Source organism: Melospiza melodia, chromosome 3 (assembly GCF_035770615.1).
Source record: "Melospiza melodia melodia isolate bMelMel2 chromosome 3, bMelMel2.pri, whole genome shotgun sequence".
NCBI classification, from domain to species: domain Eukaryota; kingdom Metazoa; phylum Chordata; class Aves; order Passeriformes; family Passerellidae; genus Melospiza; species Melospiza melodia.
This window is the reverse complement of record NC_086196.1, coordinates 55,527,057-55,545,126: the sequence shown is the minus strand read 5'-3', so window position 1 is coordinate 55,545,126 and position 18,070 is coordinate 55,527,057. Positions and strand designations below refer to the sequence as shown.

Below are 18,070 nucleotides of genomic sequence, written 5' to 3'. Positions count from 1 at the left end.
GTCAGTGTTCTTGTAGAAGTAAATTTCCTTGCTATTTTTGTATGCAGTTTGCTTTATAGTAACTGTAGCTTTATGTACATGTGTGGAAATACGAAAGAAACTTTGAAAATATGTATTTTCAGTATGTGCTATAGTATACATAAGGCTTAATTGGCACTTTTGCAGAACTGAATTTGATTATGCATTTGTCATCTGAGATAACATGCTGCCAAAACAAATTTCTGCCAATAAACCCTTCATTCCATTCCAGATTCTCATATATTTTTAGACTTCCTTCTATTTTTTTAAGGAGTTCCACAGTCTCTGTTATTGCTGCCACACTGCTTCATTGGGAAAGGATTTAGAGGTCAGTTTTAAACTGTAACTGTTGTTTCAAATTTAATTTCTGCAGCACTTCAAGGACTTAATACGCCTGCGTCGAACTGCGGAATGGCCTCGTTCTTCCTTAGATACAGAAGTATCAACAGCAAAGGAAACTCCAGAAATTGAACCACTTCCCTTTACACTGGCACATGAACGCTGCATTTCTGTAGTGCAAAAGCTGGCACTCTTTCTCTTGTCCATGGACTTTACTTGTCATGCAGATTTACTTCTTTTTGTTTGTAAGGTAAACATAATATGGAGCATCACTGTGTAGCTCCAGTAGCAATCACATTACATTAATTTTCTATTGCTGCATTTTTGCTTGTTTGATGGTAAGAATTAACTGCAGCACTAAAATGACTGCTCATTTCTGGTGAAGTAGTTTTTCTGATCTGTCACATTTTGTGTGACTTACAATATTGTGGCTTCAAAATTGCATGGAAAAACTAACTTTAAAAAAAATATATCCATGTAATTACACTTGTAAAATTCTCAAGTGTGAGCTTGTAAAAATACCTGATTTATTTATAAGCAAAATCTAATAATCATAGAAAATAAAGTTATTGTATACTTTCATAGGGTTAACTATGAATAGGCATATATTTATCTTTCTTATTTTAATAGGTTCTTGCTAGAATTGCAAATGCTACAAGACCAACAATTCATTTATGTGAGATTGTAAATGAGACTCAATTAGAAAGATTATTGCTACTTCTTGTTGGAACTGACTTTAACAGAGGAGACATCTCCTGGGGAGGAGCATGGGCTCAGTATTCTCTGACTTGTATGCTGCAGGACATTCTAGCAGGTTTGTTTTAAGATCATTCTTTAGAAGGTATCTTGCACTTGAATCTTTCTTCCTTTTGGGGAGGAGTTTATCACTATGTTAATCTTCTGACACAGTCTAAATTATTAAAAAACCCCAAAAAATCATAACATTTAGGTTAGTGTGTAAAAATGTGATTTAAAATTGCAATTAGAGTGACTTGTACATTGAAAAGTTAATTTTATTTGACCTGATTACTTGAAAATTATTCAGAACATTTCCCCTTGAAGAAACAAGCCCCCAGAGGATTTAGAGTTACATGAAAAAAATGACATTGGCGTAGACACTGAGATGTTAATTTGTAATGGGAATAAAGTTTGAAATTAAGTTGTCTGCTAATTTAATACCTAGGAGAGTTGTTGGCACCTATAGCAGCTGAAGCTATGGAAGAAAGTGCTTTGGGAGAAGACGCTGGAGCTTCAGCTGGAGATTCTGATGACTCTCTCCAGCAGGCCACAGTTCAGTTAGTGGAAACCATAGATGAGCCTTTGACACATGACATCACAGGTAAATTATTCCGTAATTCTGTATATGCGTATTTATTGAAAAGAGTAAAAAACCATTTTACTCATCTATCAAGGTATCAGTAAAAGACTTTTTGGTGATATTATAAATAATTTTGGATAATATAGGCAGATTGAGTAATTAATTAAGTTAGCTTTACATCTGGCAAGTAAAAAATGGTTATTTTTCATATTCTTTTTAAAAAGGCAACTTGATTGCATATTTTATCTTTTTCCACAAAGTTTTAATAGTAAAAAGGTTAAAATTGTCTGTTTAGTGTATTATGCATCCTCGTTGTATAATTTTAACTTGCTAATGTGAACATTCCTTTAATGATTCAAGGTGCTCCACCCTTGTCATCATTGGAAAAAGATAAGGATATTGATCTTGAATTACTGCAAGACCTGATGGAAGTTGATATTGATCCTTTGGATATTGATTTGGAAAAAGATCCCCTTGCAGCCAAAGTCTTCAAGGTATGTCACACCTAAATTTTCAAGATAACCTTTACATGTGAGATAGAAAAATCCTTACTCTCTCACACTTCTTCAGTAGTGGTATTTGTTATCTTAAACCTGCTACTAGTTTTTTGTGATGTTTTATGTGGAATGACAGGAAAGAATGCAAATACTCACTTCTCAGTTGACCACAAAATATTTTACCTTTGCATGAAGATACTTGTGTAAACAAGAGGTTCTGAGTTTACTCACATACTAGCACATGTTGAAGACAACAAATGCAAATAAAAAAACAAGATCCAGTCTGGTTCTTTTTATTAAGAACAGAGCACCATTTCTGTGACTGATCTTAAGATGTGTTTATGTTGTTAGTATTGTATTTAAAAAAGGAGGCCACCAGTAGCTTGTGCTCAGATTGGCTTCAGACTATGAAGAGAAGCAACTCACTTCAAAATTTACTTCACTGGGGAACAAGAAAATTACTAAGTACTTTTATACTTAAAATTAAGGCTAAATATATGCATGTTGTACAATTACAATGTTCTCAATGTCTATGAAAAACCAAAAATATTTAGACTTTAAAGAAACACACTGTTCATAATGAAATATTGAGTGTCTTTTCTGTGTTAAGAAGCATAACGTTTGGACTTTTTCCATGCCTCTCACTCGTGACTTAAACCTCTCATTTGAATTAACCTGAATTATCTGTCTCACCACTTGCTCAGAAAACACTGAATTTTTTTTTTCTATGTTCCTTCATGTCCTTCTACCCATTACCTATCATGTAAACATTTTTTCTTTAAATCTCAGTCTACCACCAAAAATTACACTTACTGATGAATTTCTGTGTTACTGATGTTTCCTGCCTTCTTTATTCTCCTATCATGTCATGTGGTAGTACTCTTTAGTCAGCTTCATCCAAGATATCTTTATTGTCTTATTACCTGCTTTGATGTCGACCAAAAAAATCCCCATAGAACTTCTTGATTCTTCATCCTTTTAATATTTGCTTCCTTATCTCAAAAATAACAGTTGCCCTTGGATCTCACCATTAAAAAGACCAGCATATGCAAATTGCCTTTATACAGTGTTACATTACTTTATTCCTTGTGTCCATATGCTTTGTTAGTGTCTTAAATTATGACACAAGTAGATATTACTCAGCTGTTTCTTTTTCAGAGCCCAGTACAAATAGTCCCTGAGCCTCACTGAGGCTTCAAGGTACTTAATTAGTACAGCTAATAGTATAGTATAGTAGTCTGTCGTGATAAATACCTCCTCAAAATATCTGTGTAATGCTCTACTTCCACATTTACAATATGGTACAAATGTGAGAAGAAAAACTGATGTTGACATTTTCAAATTGGCTTCTTGAATCTTTGAGGCAGGTAACTACACTGCTGGATTTTGATAATCACTAAAGATTCACTAGCTTATACCACAGTAAGGACTGAAACAATTTTCTAAAGCTATCAGAACCAATCTTCTGGTTTTAATTTTTTTTAACTTCCACGTTTGTTGTCAGTTGTGAAAAGCTTTGGCAATCTAAAGACTTGCCATTTATTGTTTTTCCTTTGTTTTTTGTTTATTTTTTAAGCCTATAAGCAGCACCTGGTACGATTACTGGGGTGCAGAATATGGCACCTACAATTACAATCCTTACATTGGTGGTGTTGGAATTCCAGTTGCAAAACCACCTGTAACTACAGAGAAAAATGGATCACAAACTGTCAGCATATCAGTCTCTCAAGGTAAGCAAAGAATTGAAGTTCTGTTCATGGTCTCTTTTCTGTAATACTGTATTTGACACCGTAGGACAAATTATTTTAGCAATATCTATGTATTTCAAGATGAAATAATTACATTTTATATATGCCTTTTTTTTTCCTGTAGTAACTGAGAGAATATAATGTAAAACTTACATTTAAAAAAGCCCAACATAGCAGAAAATCTTATTTTCTAGCATTTTGGCATGTACTTATAGGCAGTTTTAAATCATTTCTGTTTTCTCAGGAAATTTTGGAAGCTCTTTTGTAGTTGGCTTTACCCCAAAGGAGTGAAGTGGCACACTTGTTTCATTTGTAGGAGTACCACTGAAATGGGTGATAAATTTTTCTTTTGCCACATTGGGAAAAAACAGCTTTTTGGTTCTTTTTTGAGAGCTGTTGCCTTAGGAAGAAATTACTTGAACATATGCAGATTGTCATGTGTGATAGTAAAGTAAGTGTGGAAAGAAATTTGGATCTGTTTCACAGAAATACAGTATTTTAATAATTACATATTTCAGGTTTGTAAGAATGTTATCGAAAATTAGAGGAACAAAGGTGAGATGAGCTCAGTTGTTCAGAGCATGTTGCTGATAACACCAAGGTTGTGGGTCCAATGCCCATATGGGCCATTCTCTTAGGAGTTGGATCCTTGTGGGTCCCGTCCAATTCACTATATTCTATGATTCTGTTATTATGTATGTCCTTGATATACTCAGTTTTACATTTTTTGTTGCCTTCTGTAGCTTTAGATGCACGTCTGGAAGTTGGACTTGAGCAGCAGGCTGAGCTGATGCTGAAAATGATGTCCACGCTGGAGGCTGATTCCATTCTACAAGCATTAACAAACACATCTCCTACATGTAACTACATGTTGTCAAATCATTCTCTTCATATAATGATCATTATGCTTTGAAGTTTGTAGTAATGTTTTCTGTAGTCACTTAGTAGCTAGGAAAAAGTTACATTTTGCTTACATTTTCTTACTAGGCTGAACTTAAGAGATTGATCTTTATTCAGATTTTTGGTTAACTTATATAGGCATATATTTAAGACATTTTGTGAAACAGTCAATTATGCATGTGGATTATGCTACAAAGAAGGGAAAATTTTCAGTTTTAGGTCTAAGTGCAAGCAAACATTAACCTCCTGTGTGAAGCTTCATTCTTGGTATTTGAAAGCTCTTTGCATTTACACCTACTAAGTGATGAAAGTGAAAATACTTCAATACGGTTTTGAACTCAGCTGTTCAGTGAACTTTATCTTACAAAAACACTCAGAGTGTTTTACTTCTGAACTTTTTTTCAGTGAGTTGTGCTGCCCATCTTGTTAAAATGTGTTTCTTTGTAGCCCTCTGGGTACTTCAATGTACATGCAGTCATAGGCTGAGTATGTAGTGATGGAGTAGGTTTAGTGATATCTTGAGAGTTTATTCTCTGGAAGTTCATTATTGTCTGCAACAGTTGCACTGTAATGGATAAAAGAGATGTTCCAATTGTTTGTCTTACCAGGGCACTGCTGCAATAGCTGTGAAAATGTATTTGTGTGGACTCGGTTCCTAACAGTTTTTGTGAAGATGGAAATGTTTGATATTCAAGTATGCCACTACTATGGCAGTCAGTAGTCCAACTGAACACTATGTTGAAGATGTTCTTCCAAATTATAAAAAAGTGTCTTTCACTTAAGTACAAAATGCAGGAGATAGTTATGAAATGACTTCTGGCAACTTTTCAGAGTAATTCATGGGGGGATGGTGCCCTGTTTTGTTTTCCAGTGACACAGTCTCCCAGTGGCACAGATGATTCCTTGCTGAGGGGATTACATGCTGCTAACCAAAATGCCCAGCTGATTGTGCAGTTGTCATCTATACCTATGCTGAGTGCGTGCTTCAACAAACTCTTTTCTATGCTGCAAGTCCACCATGTTCAGGTAGAGAATTTTGAATTTTAAATGTTCTGATAGTATTTTTCTCTAAATTTGAGAGTTGTTTTCCACTACTTCTTGCTACTTAGGATTCAAGTAATCTGTTAAGTTATGTGCTTCATTGCTTATGAATATGTCATGGACAACAGTACTGTAATAGACAAATTACAACAATGTAATAAACAAAGCTCTGAAAGCCTTTGCAAAAGCAGGCATTGCTTGTTACAGTGGAAAAGTGGTATACGTTTGCATATTTAAAAACAAGTTTGTATGTCCACTGAATGATAATTATTTGCTTATTAATGAAAAATGTCACTAAGTGACACTTAATGACAAATGGAAATTTGTGGAGGTTTTCAAAACCCAGTTGAAAAAACCCCCAAGTGACAAAGTCTGATATCTTCTTTGGCATTTCTTTGAGCAGATGAGATTGGATAACTTGCAAAGGTTCCTTCCTATCTGAATTATCCAATGATCCTGTATGGTAACAGCAAATGTAAAAGTTTGCTTTTTGAGAAGTCACTGGTTTAGCAATGCTTTTCTTGATTCATACAAAGGAATGCCATGCATGCTATGTATATAATGATTAGATGCCTGCCTTCCTCTTGATATTTTGATAGAGTGGCTGACTTCATCCCTCAATTGTTCTTTACAGGAGAAACTGTTTTGGATGAGATGTTTAAACATCTGTTTCCCCAGAATATCTAAAGTTATATTCCTCAGGGTAATTATTCAGAGTAAGCATCAGCATCTCTGAGGTTTCTCATTAGATAAATGGGCCTTTTGAATCATTTTGGTTGACTGGGAAACTATCATTCTAATAACATTCCAAAAGCTTCCGTGCAAACCTGTAAGCCTACCTGTACATGTTACAGGTATAGGGTTATGATAAAGATATTTCTAAACAGTGTGTAAAGCTGCATTTTCTTAACACAAGTTTGAAGAAACTTCTTCAGAGAAATTATTTGGAAGAAATCAATTACAAAAACAATAGCAGAAGCATTTGCTAGTTAGGCTGAATTTGCCTTGAATATTATGATTAGCAGAATTTTCAAATCCAGTGAAAGAGAGAATGAGTGTGTGTGTGCAGTGAAATAGTAGCAGCTGAGAATATAGATCAGGCTTTTAAAATTAAAATTTTGATGCTCTGGGGTTCTGAGTTTGTTCTCATAGTGGGTTTTTTCCCTTTCTTTCAGCTTGAATCCCTATTGCAGCTATGGCTCACGTTAAGCCTGAATTCCAGCTCCTCTGGAAGTAAAGATAGTGGTGCTGATATTTTCCTTTATAATGCTAACCGAATACCTGTTGTTTCCCTAAACCAAGGTAAAATATATTAAATGTAGGAAATAAGTTTATGTTTGTTTTTTTTTTAAATACTCTATTTTTGATAATAAGCAAAAAGTATTGCAGTAAGCATTTTTTATAAGATCAGTGTTGAGATAATTTCTATGTTCCTATTAAAGAACTCTTGGTCTTGTTTTCTTCTTAAAGTGGGGAACACATTGCTAGAGTGTAACAGAGAGTAGATTCATTCAGTTTTTATAAAATGGTAAAATCTGTGGTTCTTAACTCAGAATTATTCCCAAGAGGACTCATTAAAATACGCTTCTTAGTCTGAGATGAACTCTGCAACTGTATGCATTTTTCTGACAAATTTAATCTCCTTTATACCATCCTATGATCCCTCCCTTAACAAAGAGGTCAGCAGAGTGGGAAAGCTCTGTTGAGCATCAGACTACTAATCTAGTATGAAGGCATGCTGAATTTTATTTTTTTTTTGCAATATGTTATACTATTTAATTAACAAAGTCTATGGTATCTTGTGATAATTAAAAATGTTAATGCCTGATATAATGAACCTGTTACACTGACTTCCATGAGTACATTTGAAACGAGTTTCTTTGTATCATTTTCTTTGAGATATCAGGGTCTGTACACTAAAAAGTTCTGTAGGCCAGTTCCTGTTGTTGGTGAGGCCTCTTTTCCTAATTTCAACAGTGCAACAGTGGTTGCAGGAACAGTGGCAACAATGGTCAAAACAAAATGGATGCAAGGAACAATAATATTAATAACAATAATCAGCATAGCACCTTGCAGTAAAAATTAGAAATTTATAGTGATACCTTGAAGATTAAAACTTGGAAAAAACTGTTTTTCTTGACAGCTTCAGTAACTAGCTTCCTGTCAGTTCTGGCATGGTATCCTAATACTTTACTCCGGACGTGGTGCCTTGTGCTTCACAGCCTAACACTCATGACAAATATGCAGCTTAATGGTAAGTTTGGTTGGTTGGTTTTCTTATGTTGACATTTTTAGAGATGTACAAATGAATGTTGCTTCCATCAGAAGACTTCCAGAATATTCCTTCTGTCATATGCATGCTTTTGTTCTCCATTAACTTTGGGCTTTTCAAGAGTGAGCTCCTTGAATTGCTTATACCATGGGAAACAGAAACTCTTATGGTAAAAGAAAATGTCATTATAAGTAAGTCATCAGTGTCTTCCAAAAAACATTTTAGGACTAGCTAATGATCTCTGGGAATTAGTTGTGTAGTATGAGAAGAAGTAGCAGAAAGGAGTGATTAAGTTGCTGTGAATGAGATTGAAGTTTTTCTGACAGAGTAGGAATATTTTTGGAAATATGCAGGCACCAGTCACTGCTTATATTAAGCTATCTGAAAATAAGCCCCCAGCAGCTGAATCTATTAAAATAGAAATCCAGCCATTTCATTTCCCTGTGCATTCCAGAAATATCTCATATTCTCTATATTGCTCTATAACACACTAGAAATGATCTCACTTTGTGAATGAGATTTTGCCACAACGCTGATAGAAATTAAAGGAAGTAGTTTTTAAATATTGCCTATGAATCTTTTTTTCATATTTGCCATTTCAAGTCATTGACTTTAAGACGCACTTTGTTTGCAAAATTTTTACTTTCTGTGATGTTATTTAGAATTCAGTCTCACAAAAATCTGCTGAAATTTTTGCCATTAGATGAAGAAGTAGAGCAAAAAACTAATGAAAGAGACTTATGCACAAACTGAGACTTCACTCTTATTCGTAGTATTTGAGAATAGATCATGGCCTGATTTCTGGAATAACTGCCTTTAGTTAACAAGCATATGTACTGTCAACTCTTGAGTCAGTCACACCTTATCAGAAGGGATGAGCACATTCAGACCTATGTGTGAATGTCCCTACAACCTCCCCCAGGGTGCAGTTGTACACCTGAGCCAGTTGTGAAAGGGAGAACAATGGCATTTATCAGAAAGCATTGTCCCTCTTCCACATGATCTGTTTCTTATTGTGCTTTTTTCAGGGCTTTGAACTGATTCAGTATACTACTATTGCAAGAGTAAGGCTTCACATTTAGTAAAGCTGATTTGTTTGATCACTGAAGGGTGTATTTTGATTCAAATTCCAGTCTTCAGAGTTCTTATCTGTTAAGCTCCCTACAGTTTTATTCTGAGTAGTCTATACATGTGCCAAGAACAAAAATACTATGATTGTTTACAGGATAACAGAACACTTGGTCTCTGTCTGACAAACTAAAAAATGCACTAGAGCCTTATTGAAGTGTTGGACTAACAAAAAAAGACAAATCAAAATGTCTGTATCTATTGCACCTGCAAAATTAGTCTTGATTTTCAGGAATACTGTCTTAGCAAGCTTGGAACACTGATTAGATGGTTTTGGGACGTTGTATCTGTACTTACTGGAAAACTCAAAATTGTGGTCCTGAGTAAGCAGTTTTCGGTTTAGCTGACAATATTTCCATGTCATGAAATAAATATAAGGGTTTTGCACTAAAATCTTATATTAAAACCTTATATTTGATTTACATTTAATGTTTAAGATTACACACATAATTTTTATGTCTTTACTTTTAAGCTGGTCCAAGCAGTGCCATTGGAGCTCAGGAAAGTACTGCCCAATTGTTGGTGTCAGATCCCAACCTTATTCATGTGTTAGTGAAATTTCTTTCTGGCACTAACCCTCATGGAACCAATCAACACAGTCCACAGGTAATGAGCAATTAAAATAAGAGAAACTTGTTGCAATAGGATTTCAAGACACTTGATAGAAATGTTTTCATTCACAATGTAATATATCCTTGTCTTGTTTCTTCTTCTAGTTATAGACTTAGTTGGTTCTGATGAGCAGCCATAGGGAAGTTCATGTTGTTGATACACTCTCAGTAGTGCTGGTATGTTTTCCCAGCTCTCTGGAGACTTGCCACAGGGAGAGGATGCCGTATGTGAATGAAGTTTTCCATTCAGTTACTTTCCCAAAGTCTTGTTGGGTTGGGATAAAAATGCCAATGAAGATTAAGTTTTAATAGCTAAGAATTCCTGAACTTAAATTTATACTTGATTTTCTTCCTGTTTCTGAATTCATGTGGTATCTGCTGCCTCTCCTAATTTCAATTAATGTTTTCTTGTTTTTTACATCTTTGAAATATCTATGAATAGTATTTTTAAAAAAGCCCAAGTGAACTTAACTGTAGCTAGTATTTGCCAGGAGTCTCAGTTGGAGAGACAGAAAACACCTGGTAGTTCCACGGGGGTTTTTTCCAGCAAATTTTCAAGAAAATACGTAGTCATTTCCAGAACTTGAACTCTGCACAGTGCCATTAAAGTACTCACTTAAGTATGTAGTTTGTGAAAAAACATTCAGATTAGCACAGAAGTGGATTCTGTATGGAGTACAGTTTGCATTACTGAAAAGAGAGTCTCAAGCTGAAAAACAAGTCTTAGACAAAGAACTGGATTTCTTACTTTTGACTTGTGATTAATAATAGAAAAACACATAATATAAATGGATACAGATTAGTTCTGTAAAGATGCTGTAAAAATTTTCAAAAAGCAAGTTAAGCTATGCAATACTTTCCTGTTCTTAAAAGAAATTAATGTTCTTTACTTGTATATAATTCTTCCTAAAATGTCTTTTCTTCTAGGTTGGGCCAACAGCAACACAAGCTATGCAAGAATTTCTTACTCGATTACAGGTGCACCTCTCTTCAACTTGTCCTCAGATGTTCAGTGAATTTTTATTGAAATTAATACATATACTTTCAACAGAAAGGTAAATCTTACATGTTTGTTTTTCTTTCATACCCTTCTTTTCTTTAAAATGTGTGTGATTGTGAATCACAACTCAAATGTGTATGTGCCATGTCAATGGAAATCATCATTGTTGCTGCAGCAGGACCTGGGCTGCTCCTGGCACATGGAAAAGTGCATCTGGAATTCACACACATCTGTGTAAGGCAGTGTCAATAGAGGCACTAAAATGTTGGACTGGTTCTATTTAAAGCTTGGTGAAGTAATTTCCTGAAGTAAGGACACTGTTGATGAGCTTACCTATTAAAAAAAGTATTCTGAGAGGTCTGAATTAATGGAAGATTCCAGAAATTCATAGGTTGTGAAAATAGTACAGATGTCTTTTCTCACATGGCAGGATGAGCTGTGAGATTGCATAATTCTATTTATGCAATATGCATTTTTTTATTGCTTTATCTTTGGTGGGTTCTTTTTCTCTCCACATGACAGTGGAAAACACCCTCTGTCCCACTCTCCTGGGGCCTGTTGATGCTCACTGGTACAGAGAAGTGCCTCTGGCCATGGGAGAGAGAAGAGTTTTGGCTCATCTTTCACAGTTCTGCTTCCTCAAGGCAAAGCCAATGGGCACGAGAGTCTGTCTCAGTGGTACACTGGAAATAAGGCAGTTGCTTCATCTGAAGTACACTAGAAAGCTGGTATTAATGTTTCTGGTATTAATGTTCTGCTCATCTCCAGACAGAGGCTTCCCATAATTAGGGATGAGCTTCCTCAGTTCTGCATTCCCAGTAGGTGGCACTGGTGTTATCTGTTCTCTAATCTTAGAGAAAATGGTTTCTGCCTTCTCCAAGAGATTTTACCTTTGTAACTTAAATTATAGGAGTGGTGTTTACCAAGTTATATAGATGAGCAGTGATTTCTATGAGACATGTCATAAAACAATAAAATCATTAATTCACAGCGAATCTTGGAGTGTGTGTCTGCATGCCAGCATTTGTTTAAAATAAGCTAATGAGACTACTGAAAGGGTAGTATTTGAAATGTGTTAGGATTTTTTTGTGAAATGCCATGAAATGGAAGCAAAGCACCAGGAGGGGATTTACATGGTGATTTCTAAGAACACATGTAATTATGGAATTGTACTGTGTCAGTAGTATCAGATCATAAGATTAATTGTAAAGAAAAGCAGTATTTTACTGTTAAAATTACTTAAATTCCAAATATTATTTTCAGGGCTGTTTCTATAAACGGTTTTGTTCTGTATTTAATTTTTAAAGTTTGAGTAAGATTAATCAATGGGAAGAAAAAAAAATCCATCATGGTTTCCTGTTAGCAACTAAGTAATCCTCATGATATTAAAGTATTATGTGACTGCTTTCCATGAGTTTTTCTTGCAAGTATAGAAAACTTCTCACCAAGAACTGAACAGGACTGTTCAGCCTGTATATAGACTGTTCCAAGTGTTTACCTACAAAATTACAAAGCAAAAGATGAATCCTAGCCTTTTTCAAAGCTAACCTCTTAATCCTTAGTGGTATCAGGAAGGTGGTGGCATGAGTAGGTTCTGCAGGCTGTTTAATTACCAGTATATTAAAAAATTACAGAAACTTGATGCAGGTGGAAGATTAGATTTTGCTTCAACATACATTTCTGGAAATAGCTGGAGTTTTTATTTATTGGAAGTCTGGTGTGCTTTTGAATCCTTAAAAAATCAAGGAAAAAGACCACACTCAAACAGCCAAACCTGTATAACTTGTAATATCTCTCTTTCTTCCTTTTTTTTTTTTTCTTTTATTTCTTTCAGGGGTGCTTTCCAGACAGGCCAGGGACCATTGGATGCTCAAGTGAAACTCTTGGAATTCACCCTGGAACAGAATTTTGAAGTTGTGTCAGTCAGCACTATTTCTGCAGTGATTGAGTCCATAACCTTTCTTGTGCATCATTACATTACGTGTTCGGACAAAGTGATGTCTCGCAGTGGCTCAGACAGCTCTGTGGGTGCTCGAGCCTGTTTTGGAGGCCTTTTTGCCAACATTATCCGTCCAGGGGATGCCAAAGCAGTTTGTGGAGAAATGACAAGGGATCAGCTCATGTTTGATTTATTAAAGCTGATAAACATTTTAGTTCAACTGCCGCTTTCCAGTAACCGAGAATACAGCGCCCGTGTTCCAGTAGCAAGCAGCACTACAGACAGTGTGTCTGATGAGGAGAAGGTTTCAGGAGGCAAAGATGGCAATGGAAGCAACCCTAATACTCAAGGATCAACTGCATACGTGGCAGACTTGGTGTTGGCCAACCAGCAAATTATGAGCCAGATTTTGTCTGCTCTTGGCCAGTGTAACAGCAGTGCTATGGCCATGATTATTGGTAGGTATTTTCTGAGTAACATGGAAGGTCTCTTGGGTGGTGAAATGTTTAAAACTTCTGCAATCTCATAAGCTGGGTGTAGATGTGAAAGAGTGTGTTACAGAAATGACAGGAAGAAAGAGAGAAGAAGCTAAAGGGGAACAGATGCATGAACAAAGCCCCTAACAGGAGGTGGGATACAGTAATTGAAACCAAACAGCAATGTGTTTGACATTTGAATTTGCTGAATCTCAGAATGTTTAATGTTAAAGGACCTCTGGAGATTGTCTAGTCCAGCCTTCCTGCACAAACTCAGAGCCACCTCAATTGAGAGCAGGTTGCTCAGTACCTTGGTTCAGTTGGGTTTTTAATTCCTCAGGGTTGGAAACTCCACAGCTGCTATGGGCACCCTGTTATAATGTTCAATCATTCTTAGAGTAGAAAAGCCTTTTCCTTATGTTTAAGTGGAATTTCCTGTATTTCAGTGTGTGGCCATCAAATGCCTCTATGCATGAATTAGGATGAGTCTTCTTTGTACAAGACACCTTACCTCAGTTATTTTATTTGCTATGTATTGGATGATTTTCCTTTTTTAAATCACTTTTGTAAAATAGAGATTACAATCATGTCCCTTTCATAGAGAACCTAAATTTTTCCTCTGTTTTATCAGAAATTGCATTGACATAATGTTCTAGGAGTTGCAGTCATATATTTTTGGGTGGGATCTTCCTGCTATGAACTAGTGAGGGACATGATGATACTTAGAAATCAAAGCTGCTGTTTGTCAGACATTTATCTGAGGTGCATTTTCTCAGAGAGACTGCCTATCTTTGTGACTTACTTGTGATGGTAGCATAGGATTTATTTGCACAAGGTAAACCACTGGCTGAAATACTATGGATTTCTGCATGTGCAAAGCATTTTGCAGGAGGATAGACCAAGACCTGCACTCCATTTCAGGTGTAATAGTTGTAAGATTTTGTTCTCTTTATACTCATTTTCTTACTTTGAAGCAAGTTGCTCTGGCCTTTTCTGTGCTGCCTCTTTTAAGCAGACAGAAAACTTAACCAGTGCTACTATCAGGAAACAGTTACTTGTTCAGTGAGCCCTCATGATTAGACCAGTGGTTTATTATGAAAGCATGAAAGCAATTGAGGAAGAGATAGTTATCTCTAGTAGTCAAATTAAACAGGAGGCAGGGTTTGACAAGCCTGCATTGTGCTGTTGGAACTGTCCTGAAATTAATTCTAGAGCATCTCCTCCATCACTTTGGGTAGTTGGTGTCATATTGCAAATACACTATGAACACTGGAAGTAGTTTGTTCTGGGAATAGTGGTTTGTTCTGAGTGTGTGTTTTTTTGGAGTGAAATTCAGATATTCTTCTCAACTTTGTCTTTCTAAAACACTGACTTTTGTCTGGCAGTTGTTCTGCATTTTTTAAGGACAGTTTGGAAAGATGGTTTTTTCAAAATGTGTTTCATTGAAACTAGTGTTCTGGGCCAGCTGATCCCTTTAATGGATTGTTTTTCCAAAGGATTTTTAATTCAGGTTATTGAAAATAATCTGTCCATTTATTTTGGGAAGATGTAACACGGCTATTTGTGGGTTTAGTTCCTTCAAGAAAAACTATATTAAGCTCTCTCCGGACAATTTCTGTGAAAAAAACATTTTGAGGGACTGCAGCCAGGGTTACACAGCAGGATCCAAAAATCAATTATTAGCATATAGTAATAAATATGTAATAACTAATGCAGTATGGAAAGGTACTACTAGGATAGGTAAACAAGATGTCTGCAAATGTTACTGATGGGTAGTGGCTCTCATGTCAACATTTATGCTAATAGTGTTAATTTACTGCATCTGGCAAGCCAGCTTGTCAGGATCCAGGATGGCCCTGAGTAATTCACTTGTCACATGAATTTAAACATTTTCCATTCTTGTTTTCCTCTTATGACCGTTGTGTCTGTTTCATTAGGGTTTTCTGTTCTGTAAATGACAAACTGTGAAAATCATACCAGTAACAGTATTCACCTCCTGTCCTATCTTGTCCTTAGCTGAAGGTCCTCCCTCACAGCAAATCCAGCTCACTTGACTTCAGCTCTATCATTCATTCCATTTAATTTTTCTTGGCTGGGCAGAGGCTGGGTCTTAGGACTGCTTTATTTGTTGCTCTGCATGCATTGCTTATCAGTATTTGCTTTCTTGGCAGTTTAAAAATGACCAAACACCTGGCAGTTCTCTTGCCAAAAGGTTTAAGACATGCTCCAAAGATCACTTGAGCACCTTGATTTTTATTATTATTTGTTCATACAGCTTCAGTTTCTCTGAATGGGACAGAATTATTCTGTGGTTGTCTTACATTTAAATCTAAGACCACTTTTAATAGCTCTTCCAGATCACAGTCATATGATTGTAAGACAGTTGTATTTATGGAAGTAGTCTCTTCCATGGGAAGATCAGTGTTTTGCTTTCTGTCTGTAATCTCAGCAATGTGTAGTCAATATTGCTGATAATTGATATTCAGAAAATTGTCCTGAATAAATCCCGAGCTTTAATAGTGAGAAACAGAATGCCAGGAGAGGTATTTCTGATAGAAATATATGTGTTAAATATTTGGGGAGGTTTTGGGCAGCACAAGGGCACTTTATTATCAGAAAAAGATCTTAAATGTCAGTTGCTTCTTGCTAGGAGTGATTCCAATCCTTGTAGTTACCCTGTTTCCTTCACCAACTACACTCATTTTTATGGTCTGATTGGATTTAAATTTCCTGACTTCCTGGGTCAAGTCTTCCTATCTGGGAGCACTGATTGTAAGTCATGTGATCCTGAAAGCTGGTCCATTTTTACTTGGTAAAATCCATGTGAACATTTGAATATTCTTGAGTTCTCCTAATGTACTATTAATGGTTTGTTAGATCTCAGTTTGTGACCTTTGAACTGTCTGCTTTTGTTTAGGTGCAAGTGGCTTACATCTGACTAAACATGAGAACTTTCATGGTGGCTTAGATGCAATATCAGTTGGAGATGGGTTATTCACTATCCTGACAACACTTAGTAAGAAAGCAACAACAGTTCAAGTGATGCTTCAGCCTATTCTTACCTACATGGCCTGTGGGTACATGGGAAGGCAGGTAAGTTCCCTGAGGCTTGCTGTGCTTCAAGGTAGTTGATTCTGTAATCAGTAGTAAGGTCAGAAAACTAAAGTATTGCTATGTAAAAGAAATGTTAACATTTTTACAGCCTCACTTCATTTGGGTGCTGAAGTTTGGAAGCCTTTCTCTGTTGCCTGTGGTAGAGGGAAAGAATTTTCTATAAGAACATTTTGACATTCCTGTAAATGTTTCTGGCTAAAGGCTTGAAGATGGAACAGATATTTTATTATGTGCAAGTGAGAAGCACATTTATTGTGGCTATTTTAATGCTCATTACTCATATTTCTGTGAAGATGCTCACCCCCTGAGTTGGAGCTTTTCCATACCCCAAAGGCTTTCCCTGTGTGAGGTATGGAACCATATGGAACATGGCATTGTATATGGTGGCAGAGAGATTAGCTGTGGTGGCATTTCTTCCCTGGTAGTTTTGCCTACTAAAAGGGGAGGCTGAGAGCTGTTACTTGAATTTCTACTGTACTAATTTTGTATGAAACCATGTAATTCTTAATTTATTTTCTTCTAGGGTTCTCTTGCCACATGTCAGTTATCTGAGCCACTGCTCTGGTTCATTTTACGAGTGCTGGATACAAGTGAGGCCCTGAAGGCTTTCCATGATATGGGTAAGAATGTCTTCTCTTTAGCCACATCAGATAAAGAGTTTGATTTAGACTTTTTTGGCACTTAGAGTACATAAATGTGTTGACATGTATTATTAAACAGGCCTTTGCTTGTGTGGAATCTGTTGTGTGCTCCTGAGCAGTATTTTTTTCTCTGTGCCCACATTATACACAGGTGGTGTTCAACTTATCTGCAACAACATGGTAACAAGCACAAGAGCTATTGTTAACACAGCAAGAAGCATGGTTTCAACTATAATGAAATTCCTGGATTCTGGTCCCACCAAAGCAACAGACAGCAGTTTGAAAGCCAGAGTGCTTGCTTCTGAGCCTGATAATGCAGAAGGAATTCACAATTTTGCACCATTGGGTGAGTAGTGCTGCTTTGTCTTAGATTAATACCTACTAGAATTTCAATGTATATCAAGTTCTTAACAAAAAGTAATACAATAGTGTCAAATATTCCAATACTACTAAATCATCTCTTGAGAGGGGTTGCTGATGTTTCAGGGTAATGTTGAGACATGAGGTTAGTCCCCTCCACCACAGGTAGTAAGACTTCATGTGGACAGGGGAGAGAAGGAGAGGGAGTGAACTGTGTCTAATTAATACATCAAGGTGAGCCCCTTTCTCCTCCCCTGGGTCAGGAGATGCCTGGTTCCAGCCCACCATCTGCCTTAGACATAATGAGACTCAGTAACTTCTCTCAAGGCACATCAATTTTGGTGGAGTTTGTACAGAATCATGGCATGGTGGGATGATAGTGAATGAGCCTGAGCTCTGTGAAGCTGGAGCTGATATTGCTGATGATGCTCTCATATCTGCTTCTGACTGCTCTCATGTGACCTGCACAAGCATTTGTTAGAATTTCAGGGCTGTTTTGATAGCAATACAATGGCTGCCAGTTAACTAAAATGTGTGTGTTTTAAGAGGTAGTGGTACTGCAATATCTTACCAAGGCTTTCCTTTTCAGTACTAGTGTCTTTGTTTTCTGTGGCTGCCCACTAGCCTGGTGCAGCCCTTGAATGCATTCATGCAGTTTGTCTCACTGA

At 36.4% G+C, this 18,070-nt stretch overlaps 1 protein-coding gene across 6 annotated transcripts in view; it reads left to right on the top strand.

Moving 5' to 3' along the window:
* The window catches only part of BIRC6 (baculoviral IAP repeat containing 6), a 176,119-nt gene that overhangs the window by 69,887 nt on the left and 88,162 nt on the right, over window positions 1–18,070 (top strand). For all 6 annotated transcript variants that reach the window (XM_063151839.1, XM_063151838.1, XM_063151836.1 and 3 more), the window contains 15 exons: window positions 392–607; window positions 988–1,171; window positions 1,541–1,696; window positions 2,036–2,169; window positions 3,749–3,902; window positions 4,664–4,780; window positions 5,692–5,846; window positions 7,037–7,163; window positions 8,005–8,115; window positions 9,734–9,867; window positions 10,800–10,927; window positions 12,707–13,269; window positions 16,205–16,380; window positions 16,925–17,021; window positions 17,194–17,388. In XM_063151839.1, the coding sequence (XP_063007909.1) occupies window positions 392–607; window positions 988–1,171; window positions 1,541–1,696; window positions 2,036–2,169; window positions 3,749–3,902; window positions 4,664–4,780; window positions 5,692–5,846; window positions 7,037–7,163; window positions 8,005–8,115; window positions 9,734–9,867; window positions 10,800–10,927; window positions 12,707–13,269; window positions 16,205–16,380; window positions 16,925–17,021; window positions 17,194–17,388 (2,647 nt within the window). The remainder of the gene's footprint in view (window positions 1–391; window positions 608–987; window positions 1,172–1,540; window positions 1,697–2,035; window positions 2,170–3,748; window positions 3,903–4,663; window positions 4,781–5,691; window positions 5,847–7,036; window positions 7,164–8,004; window positions 8,116–9,733; window positions 9,868–10,799; window positions 10,928–12,706; window positions 13,270–16,204; window positions 16,381–16,924; window positions 17,022–17,193; window positions 17,389–18,070) is intronic.